Source organism: Hylobates moloch, unplaced genomic scaffold (assembly GCF_009828535.3).
Source record: "Hylobates moloch isolate HMO894 unplaced genomic scaffold, HMol_V3 SCAFFOLD_17, whole genome shotgun sequence".
NCBI classification, from domain to species: domain Eukaryota; kingdom Metazoa; phylum Chordata; class Mammalia; order Primates; family Hylobatidae; genus Hylobates; species Hylobates moloch.
Genome location: NW_026652292.1, coordinates 39,496,871 through 39,523,509, shown reverse-complemented (window position 1 = coordinate 39,523,509; position 26,639 = coordinate 39,496,871). Strand labels below are relative to the sequence as shown.

Below are 26,639 nucleotides of genomic sequence, written 5' to 3'. Positions count from 1 at the left end.
TGTGTCTTACTAGGTTAGCATCTATAGTGGTTAAAAAAAATCTCCCATAACAATAATTGTGTGAATCACAAAATTACCAATGACCCCTTATCAATAGCATTCTTGTTAATTAAACTGAGATGGGGAGAGATACAAACAACTCCGAACCTCACTCATGGTCCCCCACCAAAGCTAAGTATTATGGCTTCTCTCTCTGACCAGATAGAGGCAGAGTTTATTGCAAAGCCACAAGTGTCCTCCTTTGGATTCCCCCAAATAGTGTTTCAGTGAATTCCTCTAGCTTGAATTGCTCCTCTCTATTTGCTGAGGGAGTTAGGCAGTCCGTATCCGATGGATTTACTATGCCGACAATTACGTGGCCTTTCCATGTACCACATATGAAGCTTGGAAGATACAGTGGGGAACAGGCCAAATGGAGTCCCTTTCCTCAGAGTGCACGGCCTGGCAAAAATCCTTGAATTCAGTATCAACTTGCCTTCACAGGCAAGGCTCTGCACCCTCCCCATGGATGCCTAGTCCTGAAACCATTTTGTTTTAGGTTTAGTTAGAAAGCTTTGTCTCAAGAACACTTTTATTTGTTTGTTTGTTTTTTTTAAGTCAAGGTAGTTTTGAATAAAGGAGACAATATTTGAGTATTTACAAATCGGGTATTTAGAATATTTACACATATACAAGTTCTGGGTGAAGTATTCTGCTCCAATTTGTAATCTAGGCACACTTTGCTAGAAAACGTTAAGACTGAATTCAAATCAAGTACAGTATTTCAGAAATCTTTCAGGTGAAGCCTAGCTCTGGTTGCTAGGCAACCTGACAGACTCCCAAGCTGGGACCAACTCGCCTCCCACACTTGACCATCTCTCCAGCGGTGGGACGCGGAGTACCCATTGGCCCGCATCTCCTCTCACTTAGTCCCAATTGGTCCGAGAACCTCTCACTCCGCTCCCGTTGGCTCTCGCCGTATCTCGCAGCTCCGTCATTGGCAAGTGGGCTCTCGTGCCACCCCACGTCAGTCTCTCACACCACTTCCTCGGCCCTGAGACTTTGTCCCCGCCCCTTTTCCCCGCCCTTTCCAGCCACGAGGGAAAATCCTAGCGAGCCACCGCCTCTAGTTTCCTTTTGATTGGTAGAAGCCGGGCTGAGGGGGCGGGCGCTGCCGGGCAACTCTACCGGTCGCGATTGGCTGCTGGAGCCACCGTCCCGCCTCCCAGCGACTCTCGGCGGTGCCGGAGTCGGGTGGGTTGGCGGCTATAAAGCTGGTGGCGAAGGGGAGGCGCCGCGGACTGTCCTTTCGTGGTTCACTCCCTTTCCTCTGCTGCCGCTCGGTCACGCTTGGTGAGTGTCCCGCGCAGAGGAGTAGAGCTGGGCTGCGGCGGTGCAGCGGGCGGGGTGTGGGCCAGAGAGAGGCGGTGTCCTTGACTAGGCCCGAAGGAGCTGGGCTCTGGGTCAGGACGTAGGCGTGGATCTTGCCCGGGAGGATGGGGCACCGTGAGCGGGGCCGGGCGGGGGCTCCCTCGTGAGGGACCTGAGGCCGACCGTAGCGGATCTGAGAAGAGCCGAGAACACAGGCGAGTCGCGGAGGGGAGAACGCGAGAGGGCGTTGAGGTCTAGGTGTTCTAACGACATAGGAATTGGAGGTGCCAGAGAGGCAGCTGTGACCGCCTAGAGGGGAGTGGGGGGTGTCAGGAGCGGGAGAGGAGAGTTGGGCTACCAAGGCTTTTCCAGAGCCTTGGTTAAGGGTGGACGCCAAAGGATGGGTAAGATCCTCTTTAGACGGAGGCTGGTAGGTTCGCAGGGGGTGTGTCCTGCTGCCACATACAGAGTTGATGGAAAGAAGGGAAGTGGGTAGCATTACTTTTCTTCCTCAGCTCAGGTGCAAGAAAGCGTTCACAACCGTGATTTAGACCTGGCCAAGTACTGGGGCTCAGTCTGTACTTGCTTCAAATCGCATAGATCACTGCCTCCCGCCTTCCTGCCTCCATATTTTTTTTTTGTCTACGTTTTAAAAAATAGGCTTCCTTGGTGTTCTGAAATCCCACATCTCTCTCCTGCTAATACCTTCGGGACCAGCTTTAGGTGATACAGTGTAATGGGCAGGCACTCACAGAGTCCTCACACAAATAGGTTTTGGATTAAGCTAAGGATATTTCAAAGCAAGTATATGGAGTCTTTGAAAACGCGCGTCTGGCCTTGACCAGTGATAGAGAAACGATTATTCTGATCCACTCTGGAGGAGGGGATTTGGGGAACAAATAATGTGAGGTTGTGCCTGTTTGTCATGCTTGTCCCTATGGCCTTAGCCTAAAGGCATCACTAGCTGCTTTCACTGCTCACCTCTGCTGCAGCTCCCCACCTTCCCGAGGATGCTCTTGCCACCTGCTGCAGTAGGATGATGTGTTCTGGCTGCTGCTAACTAACATTTGCTCTGTTTCAGGCATGAATCATGAAAAACAATGACAAGATAAACAACAAAATTAAGACTAATGGAAGTGCTCCTAGAATTAACAGATTTTTCCTTCTGAGATGGGTTTTGGACTTTATTGCACAGATACTATTAGATGAGAGGCAGTTGAAAGTCTTTAACATTATCCGTGTCAGTAGTTCTTTGCACTTGAGATACCTAAGCAGCTTGTGTTCTTTAAACTGTATTTTAAAATTGCAGTTATTTTTGTGTGAAGAAGGGGGCAGGGATAGCATACCTTATGGGAAGAGAGAAAGGCTTTCTTTGTGTCTACCTTTGTAGATATTTCTCACCTAAGTTCGTAAGTTTGCCCTCTATTCAGTTCTAGTTTAGTTCAGCTCAATTCTAGTGTAATCATCAGTAACCCCAGCACTCAGAAGGTCTGACTTATGCTGTGGGGAGGGAGTGTAAAAGGATATTTTATGTTTGGAGCCGTAGGCCACATCATTTGGGCCTTGTTTTAGTTTTGGTTCTCATCTTAAATATCCTTCCAGATTGCTTTTACGTCTTGTTTCTTTTAATTGTGGATTGATTTTGAGATTTTGACTTAGATTTTAGATAGCTTTTCTCAGAAGAAATAAATGCAAAAACCCCAGATATTGTTGTAACATCAGTTTCCTGTGTCCTCTAGAATCATTTAAAACCTGGTTGGATCTTCCATAATCCAGTGGAACTGGATATGAGATGTAGCTGGAGAAGTTTATTTTGCTACATATCAGACTCTCCAATTAGTTTCATTTAGAAAGGAATATAGCCTTATAATTTTATGCTGGGTTACTGTGGAACCAAATATCATAGAAGGATGTGTGATATTTTTATGTTTTTCAAGAAGGTAGTATAGATTTAAAAGCTGAGATACGTATTACCTGTTTTAATGATAGGACTAGATTTTTTTTTTTTTTTTTTTGAGACAGAATCTCTCTCTGTCGCCCAAGCTGGAGTGCAGCAGCGTGATCTCAGCTCACTGCAACTTCCGCCTCCCGGGTTCAAGTGATTCTCCTGCCTCAGCCTCCCGAGTAGCTGGGACTACCAGCATGTGCCACCACACCCAGCTAATTTTTTTGTATTTTTAGGAGAGATGGGGTGTCACCATGTTGGTCAGACTGGTCTTGAACTCCTGACCTCAAATGATCCGTCCACCTTGGCCTCCCAAAGTGCTGAGATTACAGGCATGAGCCACCATGCCTGGCTAGAACTAGATTCTTAATCTCTTCATCCTAATGCATGGCGTGTGTTGATGTTCACTTAATGTCTGTCAACTGAGTGTAGTTACACCAGTAGCGGAGAGGCTAATCTTTGAAAGCTTGAAGTGTTGTCTTCATCTTTGCAGGGTTTGTAGTTGTGTGTGGATGCATATGGGAATGATTGTAAGACCAACAAATGTTTTCTGATTCCATATGGACTTCTTACATTTTTCACCTTGGAATCTGGGAACAATTGAAACCTACCATTTGCCTTGAACAGTAGCAGTAGAGAGCCAATTTCTTTAAACTAGACATTATGGTGCTGCAGCTCATCTCAAAAGTGATAGCAGGCTACTCTGGACACACTGCCTATAGAGTAGCCCTGCTCTGCAAGGAGCAGTAACAAATTTAAAAAAAAAAAAAAAAGTGATAGCAGAAAGCACTTACTACTGAGGGCTGCTATAAGTATTAAATCTAAAAGATTTGTCCTCTAATAGTTTTTTTTTTTTTTTTTTTTTCCTGAGACGGAGTCTCGCTCTGTTGCCCAGGCTGGAGTGCAGTGGCGCAATCTCGGCTCACTGCAGGCTCCGCCTCCTGGGTTCACGCCATTCTCCTGCCTCAGCCTCTCCGAGTAGCTGGGACTACAGGCGCCCGCCACCACGCCCGGCTAATTTTTTGTATTTTTTAGTAGAGACGGGGTTTCACCATGGTCTCGATCTCCTGACCTCGTGATCCGCCCGCCTCGGCCTCCCAAAGTGCTGGGATTACAAGCGTGAGCCACCGCGCCCGGCCTAATAGTTATAACTCCAAATTCAGCCACTGAAAAATGTGACAATTGAGTATGCTTTACTTCAAGGTCTCAAAGGGATTTCAAAAAATCAAAATATATAGCCCCTCTCCCAATAGAAGTGTAGGAATCCTGTATGGATAAGAAGACTGCCCATAACTGGTTTTCCATAGAGAGTAGGCTATGTGGAGGTTTCCATAGAGAGTAGGTATGAATGACCTACCTCTGTAGAAGTGCAGGTCCCTGATTAGAAAACTTATTTGCTGTGTGACTTATCGAGGAAACCTTCCAGGAAGAGGTGACTTAGAACAGGGCCTTGAAGATAGGTAGAATCTCTGATAGGCAGACCAGTAACTCTGGGAGGAGGCAGGGATGTCCATGCTTTTTACTTGGAGAACCATACCAGAGGCTACAGGTTTGAGCAAGTCTTTCTTAATATTAGTTTTTACTTGCTCGCTCCTAAGGAGGAAAGGTTGCCAACTTGTTCTTAATTTCCTAGATTTATCTCCTGTAACAATGAGAAAGATCAACAGGTAACTGTTTATATTTTATAGTTTACATACCAAAATGTGTAGGCGATGAACTTGTCCAACCACTTGTTTGAATCAAGGCTAAGGAGGGAGCCAGAAGGAAGTATTCAGAAACACTGAGTAAACTCCAGAAGAAACTGCCATTGCATAAATCTGGTTGGCCCTAGGCAGTCTTATCATTCTTGTGTTTTAGTCTTTGCCAGACTCAAAGTGCCTATATTTCATCCCATGAGTCTGCAAACCTGCTTTGTGGTAACCTGCCTGACTACTTGCCATTCATTAACTGCTTCTTGACCCATGTTGATTCCCTCTGTCACTTACTCTGAAAAGACTTGTTAGAAATAAGCTTGTGATCTGCTTGAGACTTTGGCAATACTGGTTTAGCCAGAATAGAGAAATCCTTAAGTAGCACAGCAGTCCTTTCTGAATCTTCTATTTGTTTCTTCTTTGTTCCCTGTGTGTCTCCCACCTAACCTCCCTTTCCAATTTAAGTAATCAAAATAGAAAGAGGGGCTTAGGCAAGGTGGCTCATGCCTATAATCCCAGCACTTTGGGAGGCCAAAGTGGGTGGATTGGTTTAGCCCAGGAGTTGGAGAACAGCCTGGGAAACATGGCAAAACCCCATCTCTACAAAAAATACAAAAATCAGCTGTGTATTGTGGCATGCGCCTGTAGTCCCAGCTACTTGGGGGGCTGAGACAGGAGGATCACTTGAGCCTGGGAGGTCGAGGTTACAGTGAGCAGTGACTGAAATGCCACTGCATTCCAGTCTGGATGACAGAGGGAGACCCTGTCTCAAAAAAAAAAAAAATTGAGGGAATATAGGCAGTGCAAGGAAAGGCAGAATATAGGCAGTTCAAGGAAAATTTCCTTGATACAAGTAGTGTCAAATGCATATACATACATGAACATCAAGAAGAAATATTATTATTTAAGTAGTCTTAACATGGAGAAGGAATCATGTTTTTCAAGAACTGGTCTCTGTGGTCTGCTTAATTTGCAGAAGACAAAGGCATAATTTGAGATAATAAAGAACAAAAGATAGGTTATTTTCTCAAAGTACGTATAATACTGTAATTAGAGACATTTTTGGAATATTGTAGTATTCTTTGCCTACAAAACTCAAGATCTATTTCTTTTCATGGGGCGAGGGGCGTAGGTGGGTAGTAAACTTAGTTAATGAAGTAAAAGGCGCTATGGCTGTGAAGGGCTCTTAAATTATGTAATTATGTAAAAAAAGTAAAGCTTTATTAAATATTAATAACATCCAAATGTAGTCACCAGTGAATCCATTAAGGGCAGATGCTAAATTTGCCAGTGATTAAATAGAGAGCAGAGGAAATGGTGTATGCTGTGTTAAACATAGAAGCTGTCATCTCAAGTAACAATCAGTCTTTCAAAACAGATGGACTGAAGAATATGTTCCAGTCAACTTCTCAAATTATTTCTACTTAATTTACATAATAATGTTTAATGCTCCTTTGTCTAAATGCTTAATTTTTTAACATAAGCAGTAAGAGGGAAAATCACTTTATAAAAGGTTGGGAGGGTGAAGGTGGCAGTATTGAAAATGATTAGGTCTTGCTAGAAAAAAATACCTTTATTTTCTTTGAAAAACACTTATAAGAACTATAAGAACTAAGGTAATAGTCAATGTATTGGTGCTTTGTCTTACAAAGTGTCTTCACATATTTTATCATCTTAGCAATCCTTCACAATGATCTGGGGAGGGCAACTGTATTAGCTTCATTTTATAGATGAGGAAACTGAGGTCCAAAATTGCTGCCAAAGCCACAATCTGTTACATGCAGTGCAGGCTCTTGACTGCATAGATCTCTTTACTCTAGAAATTTGCTAACTCATTACCACTTGTTTATATTCCTTTCCCCCAATTCTTGAAAACCTTGGTTTAAAGCCTCAGTTGGTGACATGGGCTTCTTATTTCCTTGAGGTTTTTTTGTTTTTTCCTTCCCACAATAGTAGGCTTCTTATATCTGTTTATTACCAGGACTGAACCTATCACTATAAGGGCTATGAAAATAAGGGGGAAAATGTTCTATAAGCTTTAAGTATGATTTTTTCTAAGCAAATGTCAAATTCTATTCTGCATAATGTAATTGGATAAGGAATTGCTTATTTTAACTCACTTTGAATTGGATTCATTAGTATTTGAATTTGGGTAGTGATTTGTAACTTTAAAAGCAGTTCTTATTTGAAATTCCTAGTGCCCGAAGGAGGAAACAGTGACAGACCTGGAGACTGCAGTTCTCTATCCTTCACACAGGTATGGCATCCTGTCATGCTGCTTAAGGAAAGTATTCCTCTCTAATGGAAGGAGGAAATTTGGTATCCTAGAGCAAATAACGATTTGTTTGTGCCATATGTTCTTAAAACCCCTTTTAGGGTTCTACCTCATCTTTAAAATTTTGTTAATGCTGTAATGCTTCAGGAAACTAATTTTATGTTTATTAGACTAATGTTTAAAATCTAGAAACAAATTTTAAAAATTAGTGTTCACTCTTAAGAGAAAAAGTACATATAATAAAATGTAACTACATGAACTACTTAATCAGAAACAATCAGAATTAAGCATGTCTGCCATTAGTGCTTTTTAAATTACAGCCCCAAAAGATATGTATCTGGGCTGTGGATGAATGTTTAAAATTATGTAAGAATGGGCCAGGCACAGTGGCTCATGTCTGTAATCCCACCACTTTGGGAGGCTGTGGCGGGCGGATCACTTGAGGTCAGGAATTCGAGACCAGCCTGGCCAACATGGTAAAACCCAGTCTCTACTAAAAATACAAAAAAATTAGCCAGGCTTGGTGGCAGGTGCCTGTAATTCAAGCAGCTTAGGAGGCTGAGGCAAGAGAATCACTTGAACCCAGGAGTGGGAGGTTGTAGTGAGCCGAGATTGCGCCACTGCACTCCAGCCTGGGCGACAGAGTGGGACTCTGTCTCAAAAAAAAAAAAAAAAAATTATGTGAGAATGGACAGTAATTGCAAATGTGTTTCAACTGGCAATCTAATTATTTGCAGCCATTGCTTTCTCATATTGTCAGGGAGTGCTTCTCTTACGATTCTGCTTTTTTTGTATTTCAAGATTATGATTTCCTATGGGTGTTAATGACTTTAGATTAGAAGTCTAGTACCATTTCATTTATTCAACACTAGCGTCTACCATATGCCGAACAGTGGGCTGGGTACCAGGGACACAAAAATGAACAAAGCACAGTTCCTGCTCTCCAAAAGCTCCTTGTTTAATGCAGAGAGGCTAAGCCTAAATAATAGAGGAGAAACTTGGCAGAGTTTGAAATATAAATTGAATTTTCCTTATCTGAAATGCTTGGGACCAGCAGTGTTAAAGATTTTGGATTTTTCTGGATCTTGGAATATTTGAGAAAACATACCACCCCTAATCTGGAAATCCAAAATGTTCCAATGAGCATTTCCTTTGAGCATCATGTTGGTGCTCAGAGAGTTTCAGATTTTGGAGCATTTCAGATTTTGCATTTTTGTGTTAGGAATGCTCAACCTGCAGCATCTTGACAATGGTTAGACATGCAGTTTGGAAAGAACTGTTGGTCTATGACAGAGAAGAGAGCAGAGGCAGAGCTCAATTAGGAGGGACTGATGCTGAAGTCCCTCCCCAACACAGCCATTGAGGAGCTAGGTTAGGACTTCCCTTGCACCAGTATCATCAGCTAGCTTCCCTCCCCTTTTTTCCCCTTTCCAGTTCTCTTTCATTTCCAGATTTATTCTCAGTATAACTCTATAGGTCTTTTATGTATTCTAGGCAGGAAGCATTCAGAAAACAATAACAAGGCTGCCTTACCTTGCTTTACTGACTCTGGAAATAGGATATGGAGTTTCTTTTGTCCACCAGAGGGAGTGAGCCCTCACTTTAATGAGACTTATTTAAGACTTTAGTCCTCTGTTGGTACTACTTCGTTGGAAGACTTGAAAGGTTTACAAAGTTCTCTGAAAGTTGCCTTTTCTTTCATTTTTTAAGGATGGAATTTAAAAAGAAAATGTATATATTTTATTATAAATACAGAGTCTTCATTCTCTTTAGACTTATTTTATGGTGAATATAGTACTCTGAAAATAATAAAATGCATTATCTGTAAAAAATTAAAAACACATGTAATTTTTTTAACCATCAGATTTTAAAAATTATATTCTACTTAGAAACTTTTCATGATTTATCTCTTTTTTAAAATTTTTTTAAATTTTTTTTTGAGGTGGAGTCTCACTCTGTGACCCAGGCTGGAGTGCAGTGGCACGATCTTGGCTCACTGCAACCTCCGTCTCCCAGGTTCAAGTGATTCTCCTGCCTCAGCCTTCCAAGTAGCTGGGATTACTGTTGCCCGCCACCACAACCAGCTAATTTTTGTATTTTTAGTAGAGAGGGGGTTTCACCATTTTGGCCAGGCTTGTCTTGAACTCCTGACCTTAATTGATCCGCCCACCTCGGCCTCCCAAAGTGCTGGGATTACAGGTGTGAGCCATCACACCCGGCCTCTTTATTCTTAAATAGTGAATTAGCCAGAATATTCTATTCTCTGGTAGGGTAAAGAGTGAATACCATAATGTGAGCACCTCAGACCTGTAGCTAGTCTTTTTTTCCCTAATTTATATCTAGCTATATCTAGCCTATTTCAGAGAGCATTTGAAAGGACAATGTAAGAGCACATGCTCATAGGATAGTTAAAAGTAACATTTGCTGGGCACGGTGGCTCACGCCTGTAATCCCAGCACTTCAGGAGGCCAAGGCGGGTGGATCACTTGAGGTCAGGAGTTTGAGACCAGCCTGACCAACATGGTGAAACCCCATCTCTATTAAAAATACAAAATCAGCTGGGTGTGGTGGCACCCGCCTGTAATCCCAGCTACTTGGGAGGCTGAGGCAGTAGAATCGCTTGAACCTGGGAGGCGGAGGTTGCAGTGAGTCGAGATCACGCCATTGCACTCCAGCCTGGGCAACGAGTGAAACTCCATCTCAAAAAAAAAAAGTAACGTTTGAGACCAGAAACTATTAACTTTCTGTTCTTCTAAATGTCATGAAAGCAATTATTTCTCTGTATTAATTTTCCTGTCAACTTAATCACTCTCTTTCTCAATTTGAACCAAAGGCTAAATATTTCAGATTAGATGACTTTTTACCAAGAACATAATGGGAAACACATTGGCTGTCAGAAACCCTCAGAGAATGAGTAATATTGACTGAGTTGGACAATGTAAAAATGTTTTTTTCCATCAAGGTCAGAATCGTGTTTCACTTTCCATTTGATGTATGTGGGTTATTTTAGTTAACCTACATTTTTTGTTTGTTTGTTTTCAAATGAAACGCGTCATGTATTTAATGTAGGACATTTAGGAGTCATAGAGTTGTACCTTATTTTAGGAGTACTATAATACAAAGAATTGATCAGAGCTGGTCAGACTGTGACAAATACAGATTAATTCTGAAATGGAAGCCTTGCATTATAGCTTTTTATAGAGAATTGTACAAGCATTATAAGCATAATTAAATATATTGCCAGTGTTGCTACATGATGCTCTTAAAAGACTAAACTGAATTTATTAGTGAGTACAAGTATATTGCAAACTGGTTTATACCTTCAAAAAGATATATTACCTGTTCACTTTATTTCCAATAGTGTTAAAAACCACTGAGCCAGGCAAGGAAGACCATACTGTCTTCAGCATGTTTAAAGCAGTTTGAAGAGTTGAAAAGAATCTAAAGGGTAGCCTTGTGGGAAAGGCTGGGAAGGTGGTTACTCCTACTTTGGTGACTTAAGAGATCATATGTAGGAGCTTATAAGCCTATGGACTAGTCTTTTTCTGGTAACAGTAGTTGTAGGGCTCTTTCTTGTGGACTATCCAGTATCTTATTTTGCTATAAACTTAGAATCCATGCCTAGTGGCATATTAGACAGCCCTTTTATATTTTCATTTCAACTTCAGCAAAGTGGGCACCAACTTTATCAAAAAATTGATGGGGAGAGTTTGTTGAAGCTCAGAGTGAGGATGGATGTAGAACATTTCAAGTGCTTCATATCCAGAAAATCAGTAGTCTTCCATCTGAGTTGTAGACACAGGAAAGGAGTTGAAGATGAATGGAGTAGGAATGTAAAAGCCTTATCTTTATCCTCCCCAGCTTTAGGTCTTAACAAGAATGAGCCTCCCTTAGTCTTTCTTTATGCCCCTGTCTCTGAATGTTGGTGATGACATTGTTTTTCCTGTATTGAACACAGAAATATGGCCAGTAATTTAGGAATTAAGAGGATATAATTCGGAAGTAGATTGTTGTGTTTAGGGATTTTTCTTTCCATTGTGGAATTGAGTAGCAGTGGTATATATACTATTTCTCATAAAACGGGCCATACAGTAGTCTAAGACATGAGGAGACCTTAAGGAACTTGGACTTAGTTGAGGTGACCAGACTATTTAATCTGCTTAGGTGCCACAGCAAAATGCCATAGATTAGGTGGTTTAAACAGCAGACATTTATGATCTCATAGGTCTGCAGTCTGGAAGTCAGGGTGCCAGCATGGTTGGTTCCCTATGAGGGCTCTCCTCCTGGATTGCCCGTGTCCTCACATGGCACAGAGAGAGTATGACAGCATGAGCAAGCTCTCATGGTATCTTCTTATAAGGGCACTGATCCCATCATGAGGGCCCCATCCCATCATGAGGGCCCCATCCTCATGACCTCATCTAAACCTGATTATTTTCCAAAGGCCCCATCTCCAAATGCCATCACATTGAGAGTTAAGGCTTCAACATATGCATTTGGTGGGGAAACCCAGACATTCAATCCATAATACAGGCAGATATTTGGGAAGTAACACAGTTGAAGCACTGAATGCTGTATTTCATACTATCTAAAGAATCTAGGATGTAATTAAGATGCTCCATTGCCAATTAAATTAAGATACAATGCTTTTTTGATTACTTAGAATTTTTTAAAGAGCTCTTTTAGAGTTAGACATAGATTTTTGTCATATGTCACTTGCACATTCGATAAGATGGAAAACACAAGTGAAAAAACACATAAGGAATTGCTAAATTTCACATATTTAGAGTCTGCCTCCTGAATTGTTTTTGGAGTCAGAGTTGTTAATACCTGTAATTTTCCATTAAACATCCTCTGTGCCGCCAAGAGAATTGGTGATGTAGCATTCCTTTCAAGAGCCCAAAAAAGAATGTGAAGGTTTTGGTGCTGGCCTTCAGCTTTGCAATTATGCAAAGCCAGCCTACTTTGACTTCTGCTTAGGGATTCACCACCTTTTACTTCCTTCCCAGTCCATTTGGTTCCTAGAGGGTGAAATGAGTGCTCCAGTATCATTTCTGGGAATTTCTTTCAGGCTGTTTCTTGTTGACTGTCATCTGCAAATGTCATGCTGGCAGTTTTGTTATTTTCCCATGTGTAAGCAATGACAACATCATAATTGGCTTCTGTCTGATAGCAATTGTAAGAGGAATCCCAATTTCTGAAATGTTACCCAAAAAAGTGACTTTTAATTGACGAAGTATGATGGTGTCGAAGGATAGGCAAGAAATGCAAAAGGTAATTTAGAAAGGTTTCATGGGTAAAATGTGACCTATGTGATCTAGGGCTATAAAGGATTTCAATAAGCAGAAGCACGAGGTGGGTTGTTGAAGAAAGCACTAAATGTTTTTGGATAAAGAATATAATAATTTGAGAGTAAAGAGTAGAGGGAGGGTTATGTAGGTAAGTAGTTGTAAGATGGGGAAAGATTGGGTAGTATTTAGCATTTATCCTTGATGTTAACTTTAGTGTAGTTCTCTTTGTGTGTTTTCTAGTATAAATTGCATACATGAAAGTTAAGAATCTTGTATTAAGTCCCATATAGGAAGGAAGTAGATAGGAAGACCAAACTGGAAAAATGTGTGGAGATGCTGGTGAAATGACAGGAACGAAAGCAGCTTGTCTGAGCCTGATCTCTTCACTTCCTCAGTGGTGGTTCTGAGCACTGGTTTGGCTGAACTCCACTTACCAGGAAAAAGGGCATAAAGGAGACAGGGTTTGTGTGGAAGAAGTGGGGTAGAACAAAGTGGAGAGGATCTCTGTTCATTTAGTGTATCTGACAGTGTGCTTATCAAGTCATAAAACACTTGAGGATGGAAATCTGGAAGTCATTCTATACATTTTCTTCTTTCCCTAACATCTAGTCAGTTACAGTTTCTGCTAGTTCTTTTGCTTTTTCCATGTTTTTGGAGGCTGTTCCTCTTCATTCCACATGTAGTAAATGCTCTAGTTCATGACCCATGTCTTATCTGGACTGCCATGTCAGCTTCCTAACTCATCCATTCACAGCACCAGGGACTGTAAAACAGCATTAGTGATGATAAAACAGTGGCTGTCAAACTTTTTTGACTGTGGCCCCCAGTAAAAATGCACTTTGTATTGCAACTTATGTATACTTTATATATGTATGAATAATTAAAACAAAAGGTTGATTCAAGAAAAATCTTTACATTTACCCTGTGCCATGCAATCTTATATCTTGTATTCTTTTCTGTTTCATTTTTTTAAATGTGTGCTTGCCATCCACTAAATTGATTCCGGAGTTGGAAAAACACTGACCTGACAACTGATATCACCATGTTATTCCTTTTTTTAAACTCTCCGATGGCTTCTTACTATCTTCATGATAAATTTGAAGCCCTCAACATCAACATACCAGAACCTTCATGACCTAACCCTTACCTAGTTATCCTAATCTATTATTTACCTGATCCACTCAGCTCATGTTTCATTCCAATAGACAAGTAAAGTTTTTTGTAATTCCTTGTAGCTTGCCTTTCTTCATGGTGTCCACTCTGTTGAAAATCTACTACCCTCCGTTTCTTCAGTGCTTTACTGCTTACTCCTACCTATTCCTGGGGCTCATGTCAGGCCCCTATAACCAGGATGCTTTTCCTAACACTCCTTGCCCTACCACCAGGCTGGGTTAGGTAGTTCTCCAGTATATAATGTGGCTCTCAATGTTGTTACCTGTTTATTATTATGTGTTTTTCTCTTATTATCCCATAAAATAGTGAATATTTGAGAGGATAAGGAAGTCTCCCATTAAACATCCCTAATGTTTAGCATGTAACATGTTGGCATTGTTTGGATGAATGAAAAAAAAAAAAAGATTCTTCTGTTTGGAAGGAAGATACAACTGGTATCCCTTAAGTCTTTTTTTTTTTTTTTTTCTTTTTTCTCTCTACAGACAAGGTCTCACTGTCACCCAGGCTGGAGTGCAGTGGTGCAATCACAGCTCACTACACCCTTGTACTCCTGGGCTCAAGTGATCCTCCTGCCTCAGCCTCCCTAGTAGCTGGGACTGCAGGCATGCACCACCATGCTCAGCTCATTTTTTAAAAAATGTTTGTTGAGGCAAAGTCTTGCTGTGTTGCCTAGGCTGGTCTTAAACTCCTGGGCTCAAGTAATCCTCCTGCCTCAGCCTCCCAAAGTGCTAGGATTATAGGCGTGATCCACTGCACCTGGCCCCTTAAGACCATTAATTGCAGAGCATCAGAGGACAAATGACATAAATACAGGATTTGACTTTCATTTTAAAGTATCAAATTAGTGGTAGGTTAACAAACAAGTGATACAGAATGTTCATGAATCAGTTCGGCCCAGGTAACTCATAAACCAAGACCTTTGGGTCAATGAAATTCTGCCACCTAAGTAGCACCATCCAATGATGTCATACCTAAAAAGGAAATTGAGTTGTAGAATTTTAGGTTTTAGGATTCTTTCTGTAAAAACTGAGGAGCTGTGCCACTCTTCAAAGCCTCACAACTACATTTCATTGGTTCTTATGCCATCTGGGTTCTGGTTAGAGGGCTGATGGAAGTACTCAAGAAATATTAGAAGGTGGGAAGAAGGTACCTCTCTTGTTCTTGTCAGTGGCAGCAGCAACAGTGGGACTTTGGGTCTCTGGGTTCCAGCTCAGCAACAGAGGTACTAGTACTGTAGCTGGTAGTGCAGGCACATGGGATCGGAAAACCACCTTTCCCGCTTTGTTCTTCCAGCCCAGCCAACAAGTTTGTAGCTATTTCCCTGCATTAAAACTCCCCTCTGTTTGAAATATCTAGAGTAATTTTTCTTTTCCTGACTAATACAACCTGTTAAAGAAGCTGAAGCTCTGATAAGTTAAATGCCCAACAATGGTCTTGAATAGCTAGCAATTTTTGTTACTATTGGTAAGTAAATCTAGACACCACTTTTTAGTCCCTTTTTTAAAAGAGGACTGGTTTATCTATGATGAATAAATGATTGATTGATTGATTGATTTTTACTTTTTCTTTTTTTTTTTGAGATGGAATCTTGCTCTGTCACCCAGGCTGGAGTACAGTGGCGTGATCTCTGCTCACTGCAAGCTCCGCCTTCCGGGTTCACGCCATTCTCCTGCCTCAGCCTCCTGAGTAGCTGAGACTACAGGCACCCGCCACCACGCCTGGCTAATTTTTTTGTATTTTTAGTAGAGACGGGGTTTCACCTTGTTAGCCAGGATGGTCTCGATCTCCTGACCTCATGATCCACCCGCCTCAGCCTCCCAAAGTGCTGGGATTACAGGCATGAGCCACCGTGCCCAGCCTAATTTATTAAAACTTTCGGGTGGTCAGGTAATTCTGATTTGTCAGCCATATTTCTAAATTATCATTGTATTTTATCTTACAGTTCTTTACAATGTAGAAAATCTTATTTGCATGTTGTTTACCTCTAATAATCATGTTTTAAATCTAGAGATGCCCAATTTTGAATAAAATGGAAGCCTTTCTAAAAGACTATAATTTTAAATGATAATATTCCATTCATATAATAATTGCTACTTCACATGTGCACAGTTGAGTGCCCTAAATACTAAACTTAAAGAAACTAAACTAATACTTCAGATGATTGCTAAACTCTTAATATCTGTTTCTCAATTTCAAAGTTGAAAACCAGCAACTTATTTTTTTTTTTTGAGATGGAGTCTTGCTCTGTCACCCAGGCTGGAGTGCAGTGGCGCGATCTCGGCTCACTGCAAACTCCGCCTCCCGGGTTCACGCCATTCTGCTGCCTCAGCCTCTCCGAGTAGCTGGGACTACAGGCGCCCACCACCACGCCCGGCTAATTTTTTTGTATTTTTAGTAGAGACGGGGTTTCACCGTGGTCTCGATCTCCTGACCTCGTGATCCGCCCGCCTCGGCCTCCCAAAGTGCTGGGATTACAAGCGTGAGCCACCGCGCCCGGCCTGAAAACCAGCAACTTATAACCTAAAACAATGTTTTTTTCTGTTTCTCCTTTCTAAAGCTCTTTCACCATGCCTGGATCACTTCCTTTGAATACAGAAGCTTGCTGGCCAAAAGATGTGGGAATTGTTGCCCTTGAGATCTATTTTCCTTCTCAATATGTTGATCAAGCAGAGTTGGAAAAATATGATGGTGTAGATGCTGGAAAGTATACCATTGGCTTGGGCCAGGCCAAGATGGGCTTCTGCACAGATAGAGAAGATATTAACTCTCTTTGCATGACTGTGGTTCAGAATCTTATGGAGAGAAATAACCTTTCCTATGATTGCATTGGGCGGCTGGAAGTTGGAACAGAGACAATCATCGACAAATCAAAGTCTGTGAAGACTAATTTGATGCAGCTGTTTGAAGAGTCTGGGAATACAGATATAGAAGGAATCGACACAACTAATGCATGCTATGGAGGCACAGCTGCTGTCTTCAATGCTGTTAACTGGATTGAGTCCAGCTCTTGGGATGGTATGTTACATGCCTATTCCCCGCCGTCCCCCAAAATTTTTTTCTAAGGTTCAATAGACCCAAATGACACTTTAATTAATGCAATATGCAAACTTTTGTCATTTATCCTTGTTTAGATATATTAAGAAAGATATTATACCTGTCTGTCGTTATCCGAATTGTGAATTGGTTATCTTATCTTGTAGGACAAATGGTCTATTCAAAATTTAGTCAATGGATGACAGAGCCTTGGCAGATGAATTAAAAAAAAAAATTAGATCATTTTCTTTCTTTATCAAAGAAGGGAAAAGCATATTCTGGGGAAAATATAACAGACTTCAGTTTCCATGTATGGTTATAGTGTTGAATTCCTTCTTGTGAAATAACAAAAAATATTTTTCAGGACGGTATGCCCTGGTAGTTGCAGGAGATATTGCTGTATATGCCACAGGAAATGCTAGACCTACAGGTGGAGTTGGAGCAGTAGCTCTGCTAATTGGGCCAAATGCTCCTTTAATTTTTGAACGAGGTAAGTGCTTAGGAAAGCATTTTTGTTTTTTTTTTTTTAGCACAATATGCTGAGAAATTTGAAAATAGAAATAGGAGCTGTCACTTAGTTAATGGTCATTACATGCAGGTACTACTTGCTAAGAGCTTTATGTGTGTTATCATATTTATGTTTTTTTTTCTTTTTTTTTTTTTGAGACCGAGTTTCGCTCTTGTTGCCCAAGCTGGAGTGCAATGGCACGATCTCGGCTCACTGCAACCTGTGCCCCCAGGTTCAAGTGATTATCCTGCCTCAGCCTCCTGAGTAGCTGGGATTACAGGCACGTACCACCATGCCTGGCTAATTTTTTGTATTTTTAGTAACAGAGTTTCACCATGTTAGCCAGGCTGGCATCAAATTCCTGACCTCAGGTGATCCGCCCCCCTCAACCTCCCAAAGTGCTGGGATTACAGGCGTAAGCCACCATGCCTGGCCTGTATTTAATCTTTATAGCAGTTTTATGAGGTAGGTGGTGTCACCCACTTTACAGAGAAGTGGGTTAATGTAGGGTTTAAATGATAAATAGTAACTTGCTCATAGTCACTGGCAAGTTTAATTTGTCTTCAGTATAGTAGAGTAACTGTGATCTCTGTTAGAGTTATGAAACTGGCATGGAAAGTTGTATACCAAAGGAGTCTTAGGACTGTCCATGGATACTGTTATGTGTCATTTCACTTATATTGGCTTCACCTTGTGATTTCTCTAAGTGGTGAGAATTGATCAGATAGGTAAGGAGGGTCCTTAGATAATGCAGCATACTTACTAACATACAGACATCAAGAAGCAGAAATATATAGACATCTTCCTTTTGGATTCTAATAGGGCTTCGTGGGACACATATGCAACATGCCTATGATTTTTACAAGCCTGATATGCTATCTGAATATCCTATAGTAGATGGAAAACTCTCTATACAGTGCTACCTCAGTGCATTAGACCGCTGCTATTCTGTCTACTGCAAAAAGATCCGTGCCCAGTGGCAGAAAGGTAAGTTTTACCCATTTTCCTTGGTTTTGGTATCTGTTGAGAGCAGTGTAATGTACTAGGTATCTTTGGTAAGCAACTCCTTTGTGGGCATTCTTCATTTAATGTCCTTTTACCTTTAATTCCTCATTCACCAAACAACGTTTTCCCATAGTTTCTGGGAAAGTGTAATTTACTAGAAGAGGTAAACTTTGGAACTGAGGTGTATCTCTGCAAAAATATTTAGGTCAGTTTACCTCTTGTAAGAAAACCAAACTGGAGAAAAGAAGGTAAGTTGAATTTTGTTCATCTTTTGAGAGAGGTATTTTAACAAAGTTTTGGACTACAGCTGTGATTCAGGGAAAACTAATGAAAATGAACTACTAAAGTGATCTTCCCCCAAAAATAATCTCTTTGCACTTGACCTGTGAATTTGTATTTGTTTTTTTACTGTCATCATTAATCTGGAAATTTGTTGAGGCACTGAAAGGACAGTATTTGAGTTAGTGCTATCATAACACATTATTACATAAAGCATACTTTTTCTATAGTCCAACTTTGCTTTTTAGAGGTTATGAGAAAGGGTTAAAAATCATATTCAGTGACAAATATCAGTGAATTTAGTGGCTCTGGATAAGAAGCATTCTTGCAGTATATATTAACAGAACAGTGGTTTTCTAACTTTCTTATTAGGACCCACAGTAAGAAGTACATGTTACATTGTATGTGTATGCCAGACTGAAACAAAAATGTCGTGACATTACTTACCCTTGCTGCAAGTTATGCAGTGTGCTATTTTTCTACTGCATTTTGTTTTTTAAAGTACTCTTTTATTTAAAAAAAAAATACTAATCCTGACCCACTAAATTGATTATGTAACCTGCTAATGTGTATGACTCTTAAATTTGAAAATTAGTGACATAGTACATATTGTTTCATCTTTCAGTGTCTTTTTAAATGTATATTTTAAGGTATAGAGAGGTTTCATTATACAGTGTATTTGTGGTTGCTGTTTAAACATATACAAATATCCTAGCTTTATTCTAAAGTCAAACTTTAAAATTTCATGGCTTATATGAATTTCATAGTTTCCTTGGACTTCTCTTTCAGAGGGAAATGATAAAGATTTTACCTTGAATGATTTTGGCTTCATGATCTTTCACTCACCATATTGTAAACTGGTTCAGAAATCTCTAGCTCGGATGTTGCTGAATGACTTCCTTAATGACCAGAATAGAGATAAAAATAGTATCTATAGTGGCCTGGAAGCCTTTGGGTAAGAGGAGCTATTATGAGTTTTTTCCTTCTATATTAGAACATTTTTAATATCTGTTAAGCTGTTATTTGTACAGACCTGAGAAATTGAGAGTCAGAAGAATCTTAGAAGTCATCCGGTCTAATCTATGTGTCTCAATCAGTGAAGAATCTAAGTCCAGAGAGGTGGTAGTTACATGCACAAATTCTTTAGACATTTCTATTCAGATTTTCTGATTTCTTTCTTTTAGCTCCATTCATGTTGTCTTGATAAAATAACTGCACAAGGGCCTATATTCACTACAGCAGCCTCTTAACTCCTTACCTCTCTCAGCACCCCTGCCCCCATGCCCTTTTCCATCCTGCACACTGCCACAGCTGAAGTCAGCGTTTGTACTCCACCTGGCTTTTTCTCACTTTAGGCTCCCTAGCATGCTATGCGTGTTCAACTCATTTTGTTTCTCCCTGTGTCTCTTGTGTGTCCTTTCTCTATCTGATAAAATTATACTTGACTTTTAAAACTTGGCTCCTGTAATACCATGACTTTTCTAACTAAATAAACATTATTATGGACTTGAAATAGTATTCTATTCAGTGACAATAAAGCTACAGTGGGTCTATTAACCTATTCAAATCAAGCAGTCTTAACTTGATTATGAAAACTTTTGAGAAAAAGAACCATATATATACAACTATTATGATTTCTCTAGCAATTAGATTGCTGCTACTTGGCTTTTAATAAATGAGAAAACAATTATATACACTTAAAGATTTGAATCCTAATTAGGCCTGCTGTTTAGTGTAATAAAAACATAGGCTTTGAACACTGTAAAACTGTAAAATAAATCTTTCAGGGATGTTAAATTAGAAGACACCTACTTTGATAGAGATGTGGAGAAGGCATTTATGAAGGCTAGCTCTGAACTGTTCAGTCAGAAAACAAAGGCATCTTTACTTGTATCAAATCAAAATGGAAATATGTACACATCTTCAGTATATGGTTCCCTTGCATCTGTTCTAGCACAGTAAGTATAAATTTCACCTACTACTTAACTCCCCTTATTTGGGAGATGTTAGATTTCTAAGACCAAATCTGGTGTCAAGCATGTTGGTGGTAGATCACAGAAAATTTTATCTTGAGGCTTTCTAATCTGCTGTTGTCCATTGACTTGAAAGATGTATGGGTTGAGGCTACAGTTCTTCCAGAACTATTTGTTAATTTCATACTGGCTTTCCCGGCTTCTGTTTTCATGGTTTTTTAATTCTTGACCTACAGTTGAACCATAAATACCTGGTTGATGAAGTAACTTGTTTTGTGGCATGACTTTCACAAGCTCTGTCATTCCCCACAAGATGAAAACTCATGTGCTGCAATATTAAAACTAAGTTAGATTCCCTACTGTAATATTAACACTTTGAATTAGATCCTTAAAACTTTAAGTTAGATTCTACTTTAACTTACAGCCTAAATTTTTATTGCTACTTGTATAGCTTCCCACACACTGTAGCTTTGGATCAGTTAAACTTCTTAACTATTGTTATACCCTACATAGGTACTCACCTCAGCAATTAGCAGGGAAGAGAATTGGCGTGTTTTCTTATGGTTCTGGTTTGGCTGCCACTCTGTACTCTCTTAAAGTCACACAAGATGCTACACCGGGTAAGTGCTGAATCTTTCAACAAGAATGTATTGAGAACTGAGGCTGGGCACAGTGGCTCACACCCATAATCCCAGCACTTTGGGAGGTCGAGGCGGGCAGATCACCTGAGGTCAGGAGTTCGAGACCAGTCTGGCTAACATGGTGAAACCCCATCTCTACTAAAAATACAAAAATTAGCTGGGTGAGTTGGTGCATGCCTGTAGTCCTAGCTACTCGGAAGGCTGAAGTAGGAGAATTGCGTGAATCCAGGAGAGGGAGGTTGTAGTGAGCCAAGATCACACCACTGTGCTCCAGCCTGGATGACAGAGCGAGACTCTTTCAAAAAAAAAAAAAGAATGTATTGAGAACTACTCTGGGGAAGTTGATTTAGCAGTCTTCTCAAGTGAGCACCTGAATCTGTCCCACAGATCATTACAATATTTTAGTCTTCATTATTTCTTTCAGTAGGTTTTTACTCTCTGCCCTAAAAATCTATCCAAAAAAAAAAAAAATTCTACCTTATCTGGATAAAGGATAGGACTAAGTTATCTAATTTTTATAGGCTTATGGTCTTGGCTATATTTAAGGTCACTTTTGTGCTTTCCCTGAGCAGGAAAGAGCAAAAATGTAGAGATAAACTGATGAAAACTTGACATTACTTTTTAAAATTATACCAGGGGCCAGGTGCAATGGCTCACACCTATAATCCCAACACTTCAGGAGGCTGAGGTGGGAGGATTGCTTGAGGCCAGATGTTCAAGGCCAGCCTGAGTAACATAGTGAGACCCCATCTCTATAAAAAATAATAATAATAAAATAATTATACCATGGATTAACTGTAGACAAGTTATTTTTAGTTTCAAATTCTACCTATTTCCTAACTTGTCTAGTGGCAGATACTCAATAATAGATTTCTAGTCTGACATCATAGGAGATTTGTCAAATAGGTATCATCTTATCTTTTAACTAATCAATAGCCAGTAGTTTTAACAAAAATGAAAAGTTGTTTTGTCTCATTTGGCAACATTTACTTAGGCTTCTTTTGGACATGATTTTTCAAAAAAATCTTTTAATGTTGAATTATTCCCTGTTTTAGGATCTGCTCTTGATAAAATAACAGCCAGTTTATGTGATCTTAAATCAAGGCTTGATTCAAGAACTTGTGTGGCACCAGATGTCTTTGCTGAAAACATGAAGCTCAGAGAGGACACCCATCATTTGGGTAAAAATATTAAATGTTCTTTAAGTTAACCCAAAAGCTTATTTGGAGGGCTGATATCATTAAGGATGCTACATATAAGGATATCAAGACTTTACTCAGTACTAATCTGATGTCAGTGAAAATTATTGGGATATATGAAACTTATCTTTAGTTTTATTACCAGATGAATTGTATATCATAACTAATTGTAGATATTCTCTCCCTTTCCTTTAGTCAACTATATTCCCCAGGGTTCAATAGATTCACTCTTTGAAGGAACGTGGTACTTAGTTAGGGTGGATGAGAAGCACAGAAGAACTTACGCTCGGCGTCCCACTCCAAATGATGACACTTTGGATGAAGGAGTAGGACTTATGCATTCAAACACAGCAACTGAGGTAAATAAAAGAGTTCCCATCTCCATATCTTAGGGTTTAGGAGACCTAACTGGGATTTAGCAACTTAAATAAATGTTAGTAAAGAAGAGTAATTCATAGTAAGGGCTCTGGGAGTAGATTCTAGCTGTACTATTTCCAATTGTATAAAGTGTTTTGCATTTGAATTATTAATATTTAAAGAATATACAGTAAAGGCCGAGTGCGGTGGCTCATGCCTGTAATCCCAGCACTTTGGGAGGCTGAGGCAGGCAGATCATGAGGTCAATCTCTACTAAAAATACAAAAATTAGCTGGGCTTGGTGGCACGTGCCTGTAGTCCCAGCTACTCAGGAGGCTGAGTCAGGAGAATCACTTGAACCAGGGAGTCAGAGGTTGCAGTGAGCTGAGATCACACCACTGCACTCCAGCCTGGCAACAGCAAGATTCCATCTCAAAAAAAAAAAAAAAAAAAAAAAATACTGTAAATACTAGGTTTTATTAATGATACCAGGATTTCAGGGTGGGGGTGGGCATGGGGGTGGGAGTATGGGAACGGTTGGAGGCATGGGATATCTGGGGATAATTTTAAAGAATTACATGTTACGTAAATTTTTATGTGACTGACATGGAGCCTGGATGACTATCGTGTACTTGGGAAAGTCTCTTTGCTTAATTTGCTGACATGCTTCCTGTTGTGGTCTGGCCAATGCCAAATGTACATAAAGGAAGACTGATATAGAGAGAAGGTTCATTTGTGATGTGTGTCTTTGTGAGAGATGGAGTAGAGGGACAAGGATCCTTTCACATCTCATCCCAGATCATGGTCAAAATCTGTCCTCAAATTGTCAAGAAGTAACAATCATAGCTATGATTTGAATTCCTCTTACCTGCTAGGCACTTTACTTACATTTTCTTTTTTTTTTTTTTTTTTTGAGACGGAGTCTTGCTCTGTCACCCAGGCTGGAGTGCAGTGGCGCAATCTCGGCTCACTGCAAGCTCCGCCTCCCGGGTTCACGCCATTCTCCTGCCTCAGCCTCTCCAAGTAGCTGGGACTACAGGCGCCCGCCACCACGCCCGGCTAATTTTTTTTTGTATTTTTAGTAGAGACGGGGTTTCACCATGGTCTCGATCTCCTGACCTCGTGATCCGCCCGCCTCGGCCTCCCAAAGTGCTGAGATTACAAGCGTGAGCCACCGCGCCCGGCCTGAACATTTTCTTATTTAATCCTTACAACAACCTCCTTGAAGTTTATAAATGATACTGTCCTCCCTTTAGAGACGAGCCTCCAAGAAGTTACATTACTTGCCCAGGATTATAGCTAGTAAGTGGTGAAGCCGAGTTATAAACTAAGGACTTTATAACCTTGAAACTACTTATTTATCTGCTTATTACAAGTTTGGTAAATGGATAGTCTTGCTTTTTGCTACTATACAAATTAGGTAGCAAGTCAAACCGCCACTGTTTGAGTTGCAAATACAAGATGTAACAAGTAAAATAGTGTATGTGGTGGGTCTCTGTGGCAGGCTTCCTCTCCCCCCCATATGGATAATTGTATACTAAATTCACCATAAGGTGAAAAATGGGTATTGAGTTCCTTTCATGAAAAGTTATATAGAATATATATTTAGCATAAACTTCTCCAGAGTTGTCCTTTATTAAGTTTCTTTACAGAAACTTTAATTGGTGCCATGATTCTTGTGGAGGAAAGAATCATAAGAGCCATCAACTTTTTTCCTTTCATTTTAGCATATTCCAAGCCCTGCCAAGAAAGTACCAAGACTCCCCGCCACAGCAGCAGAACCTGAAGCAGCTGTCATTAGTAATGGGGAACATTAAGATACTCTGTGAGGTGCAAGACTTCAGGGTGGGGGTGGGCATGGGGGTGGGAGTATGGGAACGGTTGGAGGCATGGGATATCTGGGGATAATTTTAAAGAATTACATGTTACGTAAATTTTTATGTGACTGACATGGAGCCTGGATGACTATCGTGTACTTGGGAAAGTCTCTTTGCTTAATTTGCTGACATGCTTCCTGTTGTGGTCTGGCCAATGCCAAATGTACTCGAACGATGTTAAGGGCTCTGTAAAACTTCATACCTCTTTGGCCATTCGTATGCATGATGTTTGGTTTTTAAACATGGTATAATGAATTGTGTACTTCTGTCAGAAGAAAGCAGAGGTACTAATCTCCAATTAAAAAATTTTTTAACATGTAAGAATTTTGTACTTTGAACAACAAGATTACAGAAAGTACTTGTGGTTTTTGGAAAACATTTCTAGCTTGGGGAATGTGACAACATTCCCAGTGTGGTAAAATTGGAGTAAAATGTGGTAAAATGTGATATGCACAAACCCTTTGAAAATAGCAAAACAAACATGCCCTTTTTCTAAAATTGATAAATCCTAAAGAGGAAGAAAAGAGTTGGGACAATAAAACACTGGCTCTGGAATCTGGAATGTTAAGTCCAGGCCAGCAGTGACAAAAGTTATTGTAATGACCTCTGAACAGAGAAACACTGCCATTGAACAGGCTTCTGATATAGAAAACATGGTACATTCAGGAGCTGTGAATATAGCTCTAGGTATGCTCCTGAGTCAGTTCATGGTAGATTATGCTGAACAACAGTGAGATGTTATTGGAGGTGTCGATGAGGGAGTTTGTTGTTGCATTCCTTCTTTGCACCTTATTTTAAAGAATAAATGAAACATTTTTCTGGTTAGTTTTTTAAAAATTTAAAATGGAAGGGAAGAATAAGGGCAGGGCATTATTAGGCTATTTCTGATGCTTCAGTGTTATAAATTCAACATATAGGCTGACAACCTAAATTCATGGTGTAACACGTGAATTTTTTTCCTTTTTTTTTTTTTTTTTTTGATATCTGTTCAATGAAAATAAGGTACGACCCAAGTTTTTACCTAGTCTGACTAGAAATATTCCACTTCAAGGTCTGAAGTAGGACTTTTACCTTAAAAAAGAAACAAAACAAACACTATCACACAGGATAGATAAGAAGATTGGTTAAACAGTTTTGTGTAGATCTTTTTGGTGCTGAACTATGACATGAGCCTTATAGATTGTAAAATAGAGATAGTTGGAACTAATGTACAGAACTAAATTTTTTAAACTTTATTTGCTGTTAAATTCTGTGAAGTTTCAGTTATCTAAAATAAACATACACAAATATGAAATGTAATGTTTCAGATTGCAAGGTAATATGTAATAGTAGTGTTTGTATGATACTCTTGTCTAATATTAACTAGTAGTATTTTGATTTGTACAGTCATAATTTGTTAAAATGACTTCATTTAACATTCACTGATACAGATTAATAATGTAAGTTCTGATTTAAAGAATGGTGGGAAAATGGTGCATGTAATACTTTTGCAAGTGTTGGGGAGATCGGTATGTTTTGAAAAGAGTAATTTAACTTTTGGGTGCCAGGAAATGGGTTTTCTCAAAGTCCATTGCCGGCAATGGGCAGGCCTACAAATACTGGCACAGAGCATTAATCATACACCTTATTAACGGTGAGGTGAATAACTTTGAAATAAAGTTTTAGAGAAATATTTCAGATACTTGAGTATTCTTTTTCACTCTAGAACTAACAACTTAGGCAAGAAATCAGCTAATATTCTATTTTTAAATATGGGCATTAATTTCATTTCAGTTCATTCACTCATTCCATTCATTTATCATTTCACAAACATTTGAAATCCTAATATAAGCAAGGTGCTCTGCTTAAGGCAGAAATTTGAAAATGTACAAGTTGTATGGTCTTGTCTTTAAGGAGCTGTTCATCTAGAATGGAGGAATTTACACTGATAATTATTGCTACACTTGAAACAAATTAACTCTCAAATTGGGTGGCAAGCATATATAGACTTTGCTATAAATATTTATGAAATGAGTTACTGTTTTCCTTTAAAAAGCTAAGAC

General features: G+C 39.8%; 1 protein-coding gene across 4 annotated transcripts; it reads left to right on the top strand.

The window, feature by feature from the left end:
- The first annotated feature begins 960 nt into the window (after positions 1 to 960).
- On the top strand, positions 961 to 24,943 carry HMGCS1 (3-hydroxy-3-methylglutaryl-CoA synthase 1). Of its 4 annotated transcripts, none has more exons than XM_058430178.1 (11): positions 961 to 1,005; positions 7,185 to 7,243; positions 16,283 to 16,740; positions 17,123 to 17,248; positions 18,089 to 18,253; positions 19,340 to 19,505; positions 20,338 to 20,508; positions 21,037 to 21,143; positions 22,220 to 22,345; positions 22,559 to 22,722; positions 24,448 to 24,943. In XM_058430178.1, exons 3-11 carry the CDS (start codon positions 16,293 to 16,295, stop codon positions 24,535 to 24,537), a joined length of 1,563 nt encoding a protein of 520 aa, XP_058286161.1. In that variant the 5' UTR covers positions 961 to 1,005; positions 7,185 to 7,243; positions 16,283 to 16,292; the 3' UTR covers positions 24,538 to 24,943. The 4 variants fall into 4 exon arrangements, with proteins under 4 accessions (XP_058286161.1, XP_031991292.1, XP_031991293.1 ...); XM_032135401.2 differs by lacking the exon at positions 961 to 1,005 and adding an exon at positions 1,191 to 1,332; XM_058430177.1 differs by lacking the exon at positions 961 to 1,005 and adding an exon at positions 1,734 to 1,754.
- The last annotated feature ends 1,696 nt before the right edge of the window (positions 24,944 to 26,639 follow it).